The sequence below is a fragment of the Muscardinus avellanarius genome, assembly GCF_963383645.1.
Source record: "Muscardinus avellanarius genome assembly, chromosome: 19".
In the NCBI taxonomy this organism is placed as follows: Eukaryota; Metazoa; Chordata; class Mammalia; order Rodentia; family Gliridae; genus Muscardinus; species Muscardinus avellanarius.
In genome coordinates, this window is record NC_137805.1 from 31,385,847 (window position 1) to 31,390,255 (window position 4,409).

The window sequence follows — 4,409 nt, forward strand, 5'->3', positions numbered from 1 at the left end:
CAACTTCAGGCTGCCAGGGCTACTTCCTCCTCTTGTATCTAGGAAGGAAACGAGCAGAGTAAAAGCCAGGAGGAGGAAGAAACAGCAACTTTTTCATGAAATGATTTTCTTTCTGGGTGGAGGAATCAGGTCTGGGAACTGAAATTGGGGGCATTTCTATCCTGGGATACAGCCCGGCCCCCTCCCTTTTTTGTGTGGTGCTGGTGATTGAACCCAGGGGCATTCTCCTTTTGAGCTACATTCCCAGCCCGATTTTATTTGGAAAGAGTCTAACTAGGTTGATGAAAGTTTCACTACTTGCTGAGATGGTCCTCAAACCTGTGATCCTCCTGTCTCAGCCTCCCAAGTACTGGAATTACAGGTGTACCCTTTTTTAAAATATATTTTAGATTGAGCCGGGCATGGTGGCACATGCTTGTAATCCAAGCATTTGGGAGGCTGAGATGGGAAGATCACAGTTCGTGGCCAGCCTCAGCTACTACTTAGGCCCTCTGCAACTCACCCTGTTTCAAAATAAAGAATAAGAAATAGGACTGGGGGTATAGCTCGAAGGTAAAATGCTCCTGAGTTCCATCCCCAGTACCACTATATATATATATATATATATATATATATATATATATATATATATATATACACACACACACATACATATACACATACACACACGCGCGCGCACACACACACACGCGTACACACGCACACACACACACATTTTTAAACTGAGACAACTTCACTAAGTTGCGGAGGCTGTCCTCAAAACTATGGTCCTCCTCTATCCACCAACCAAGTACTGGGATCACGGGCGTGCACCACCACGTTTGGCTTGAAAATATTCTTTCCCAAGTCACAGCCTCTGGCCTTCGCAAGCCACAAACCTCACCTGGACTTGGATTTGAAGTTGCCTCCTCTTCTCTGGTGGGGCAAACCCAGTTGTTTCCTTTCCTCAAAGGAAGGGCTGTGAGGAGAGGAGAGACACTGCTGGACAGGGCTGCTGCTGCCCACCGCAGCTTCACAAGAGCAGCGGGCTCCCAGGCCCGCGCGTGGGGCCGGTTCAGCCCGTGTGCTCCGACCTCACGTGCACTTTGAAGTCAGGCCCCAGCCTTCACATCACACAAGCCTGGCGGAGGCCCGCCTTCACCTGTGCACGGGGACAGCCTCGGGCTGGCAAGACAAAACATCCCCTAGGGCAAACCGGGTTCCTTAGAGGGTCCACAGGTGCTGAGGGCGAGGCGGGCGGCTGCCGCACCTCTGCCTGCTCACGCCAGGGAGTGTGAGATTTGGGAGGGGGAGGAAGCAAGACGTGGCTTCCATCTAAACACCAAGGGCTCCTGGGGCTCAACCATACCCAGCTCGATACTGCTTCAGCGCCTTCTTGCTGGTGTTGGTGAGCTCCTCGTCAAACACAGATTTCTTCCTCTGCTTTTGCTTCTTGGCTGGGGAAGAGGCTGGGTTAGATGTGGTCTCTGGCCCAGCTGCTACGCACCCTTCAGCTCTAGGTAATGAATCCCGCTCAGTGGACGCTCTCAGGCTTCACGGTCAGAGGCCAAGGTTCAAACCCCCTCCATACAGACCAACTACTCGGAAGACGAGAGCTACCGTCTTTAAACGACCACAGCGAGCGCAGGCACAGGGCGTGCGCCACCTACCCGGGCCTGTCGCCGGCTCCTCCTCAGGCATTGCCCGGGCCCGCTTGGCTCTGCGATTCCTCTTGGCCAGCCGCTCAGCAAACATCTGAGCCTTGAGGATCTCAAACTGGGACCTTTCCTCGGCCTGGAGAAGGGGAGGGTGAGGGTGGCACGCCCGTCCGCCCCGCAGCCCCAGGGCCAGCTCGGGCACTTACTGTCATCTCCCCCTTTTTCTTGGCGTCCTTCATAAACTTCTTTCTCTTCTTCTTTCCTCTTAAAGCCAAGTCAAACTCCTGCAGAGCCTTGGCAACTAGGAAGAAAAGGGCATGAGATTTTAGGGAGCGTTTTATACCTGGACACAAGCAGAAATATACCTATTTTAAACTGGTACATAAGAGCTTAAAACAAGTAATAGCCGGGCACGGTGGCACACTTGAGGGTCACAGGTTCGCAGGCAGCCTCAGCAACGTGTGTGGTCCTCCACAACTTGGTGAGACCCTGTTTCAAAATAAAGATTACGCCGGGCGTGGTGGTGCACACGCTTGTAATCCCTGCGCTTGGGAGGCGGAGACAGGAGGATCAACGCAGGTTCAAATCCATCTGCGCTGGCTTGAGAGACCCTGTTTCCAAATAAAAAAATATAAAAATAGGTCTGGGAGTGTAGCCCGGAAGTAGAAGAGTTTACAGGAGACCCAGCACCACCAAAAACAAACAAAAAAACAGATTACAAAATTGGGCTGGGTGTGTGGCTCAGAGGTAGAATGCCCCTGGTTCCATCCCAGAACCAAAGAAATAAAGGGAGCTCCAAGCTATAAAAATAAGTGTAAAAAAAAAAGATTTATAGCTGGGCGTGGTGGCACACTCTTGTAATCCCAGCATTCAGGAGGCTGAGACCAGAGGATTGCAGTTCTCAGCCAGCCTCAGCTACTTAGGCCCTCTGCAAATCAGTGAGACCTGATTTCAAAATAAAGAATAAAAAGTAGGGCGGGGGTAGCTTGGAGGTCGAATGCTCCTGGGTTCCACCCCCAGGCCCGCAAAAAAAAAAAAAAAATAAAATAAATAAAATTGTAGAACAATAAGGATTCATTAGCAGTTTTTCTTTTTCTTTCTTTTTTTGGTGCTATAGATAGAACCCACCAGGGGCATTCTACCTCTGAGCTACACCCCCAGGCCTATTTCTTTATCCTTTATTTTGAAACAGGATTTCACTGAGTTGCAAAGGTCCTGGGTCCAGCGTTTCATTGAGCTGCAAAGTAGCTGAGGCTGTCCTCAAACCGCGATTATCCAGTCTCAGCCTCCCAAACGCTGGGAATACAGGCATGCGGCCCACGCCGGGCTGGCATTCATCTGTGGATGAACGCCTCTGCTCCTACCCGTGGCTGGTCTGCCTAATGCCTTAAGAACACTGGCGTGCGCGTCTCAGCCGCCCGTTCGCTTTTCCCTCCCATCAGCGCTCCGGCAGTTCTGTTCCGGTCCCCAGCTGCCGTCTGGGGCCTCCCCAGGAGTGGAGCCGCGGCCCCCACGGTACGCGATATCCAGACTGAAGGAACCGCCTGACTTACTTTTCTCCTTCTTCCTCTCTTCTTTGGTCTGGAACCAGCTCCTCTCGGGCTCCTGGTCCGCTGTGTCCTTGCCCTTCTCCAGGAGCCGCTTGGCTGTGTTGATCTGTGGGGGCGGCAGAAGGCGCCTGCGTGAGCCGGTGCTAGTGCGCGGCGAGCAGCCCCGGCGCCGGCAGATGGCACGGCGCCCGCACCTGGGCCTCCGACTGCTGCATGGCCTTCTCCTCCGCCTCCAGCTGCAACACTGCGTACACATCCTTCTCCATCTTCTCAATCTTACTTCGGAATTTCAGGATAACATCTTAAAGGAAGAGAAAAAAGACACTAAACGGGTGAACATTCATACTGTGTAATTAAGGAAAACAACACAGATGTCTATTTACTGGCAACAAAAAGTGTACTTTTTATTTTTTTTTTTTCAGGTCTAGGGACAGAACCCAGGAGCATTCGACCTCCAAATGACACCCCCAGCCCTATTTTTTCTTTCTTTCTTTTTTTTTTTTTTTTTTTTTTGTGGTACTGGGGTGGAACCCAGGGGCTTTCTACCTCCGGGCTATACTCCCAGACCTATTTTATATTTTACTTGGAAACAGGCACGGTGGTGCACACCTATAATTCCAGTAATTGGGAGGCTGAGACAGGAGGATCACAGGTTTGAGGCCAGCCTCAGCAAGGCTCTCAGTAATCAAGTAAAAAATAAAATAGGAACCGAGTATTGTCGCATGCACCTGTAATTACAGTTCTTGGAGGCTGAGACAGGAGGATCCAGGTTCACAGCTAGCCACAGCTATTTTTTTTGTTTTGTTTTGTTTTGTTTTGGTGGTACTGGGATTCCTGGAAGCCCTTCTTCTACCTCCGGGCTACACTTCCAGACCTATATATTTTTTATATATTTATATTTTAATATATTATATATATATTTTATACATGTATATTTTAATATATATTTTATATGTGTTTTTATATATTTATATTTTTATATTTATTTTATTTTTTATTATTTTTATTTGGAAACAGGGTCTCTTAAACCAGCACAGCTGGCTTCGTGGCCTGCACGATCCTCCTGTCCCTGCCTCCCAAGCGCGGGGATTACAAGCGTGCGCCACCACGCCTGGCTTCAGCCACAGCTATTTAGTGAGGCCCTCTGCAACTTAGTGAGGCTCTGTTTCAAAAATAAATAAAAACTTTGAGCTGGGGGTGTCTCTCAGAGGTAGAATGCCCC

General features: G+C 49.7%; 1 protein-coding gene across 1 annotated transcript in view; it reads right to left on the reverse strand.

Annotated features, from left to right (window-relative positions):
• Positions 1 to 879: 879 nt before the first annotated feature.
• Positions 880 to 4,409, reverse strand: part of DDX27 (DEAD-box helicase 27) — a gene marked incomplete at its 3' end in the record, with an annotated part of 18,158 nt that continues 14,628 nt past the window's right edge. Inside the window, exons 15-20 of the mRNA XM_080716180.1 lie at positions 3,382 to 3,488; positions 3,191 to 3,293; positions 1,844 to 1,938; positions 1,650 to 1,773; positions 1,349 to 1,436; positions 880 to 958 (exon numbers count right to left, since the gene is read on the reverse strand). Of these exons, the coding sequence (XP_080572306.1) occupies positions 880 to 958; positions 1,349 to 1,436; positions 1,650 to 1,773; positions 1,844 to 1,938; positions 3,191 to 3,293; positions 3,382 to 3,488 (596 nt within the window). The remainder of the gene's footprint in view (positions 959 to 1,348; positions 1,437 to 1,649; positions 1,774 to 1,843; positions 1,939 to 3,190; positions 3,294 to 3,381; positions 3,489 to 4,409) is intronic.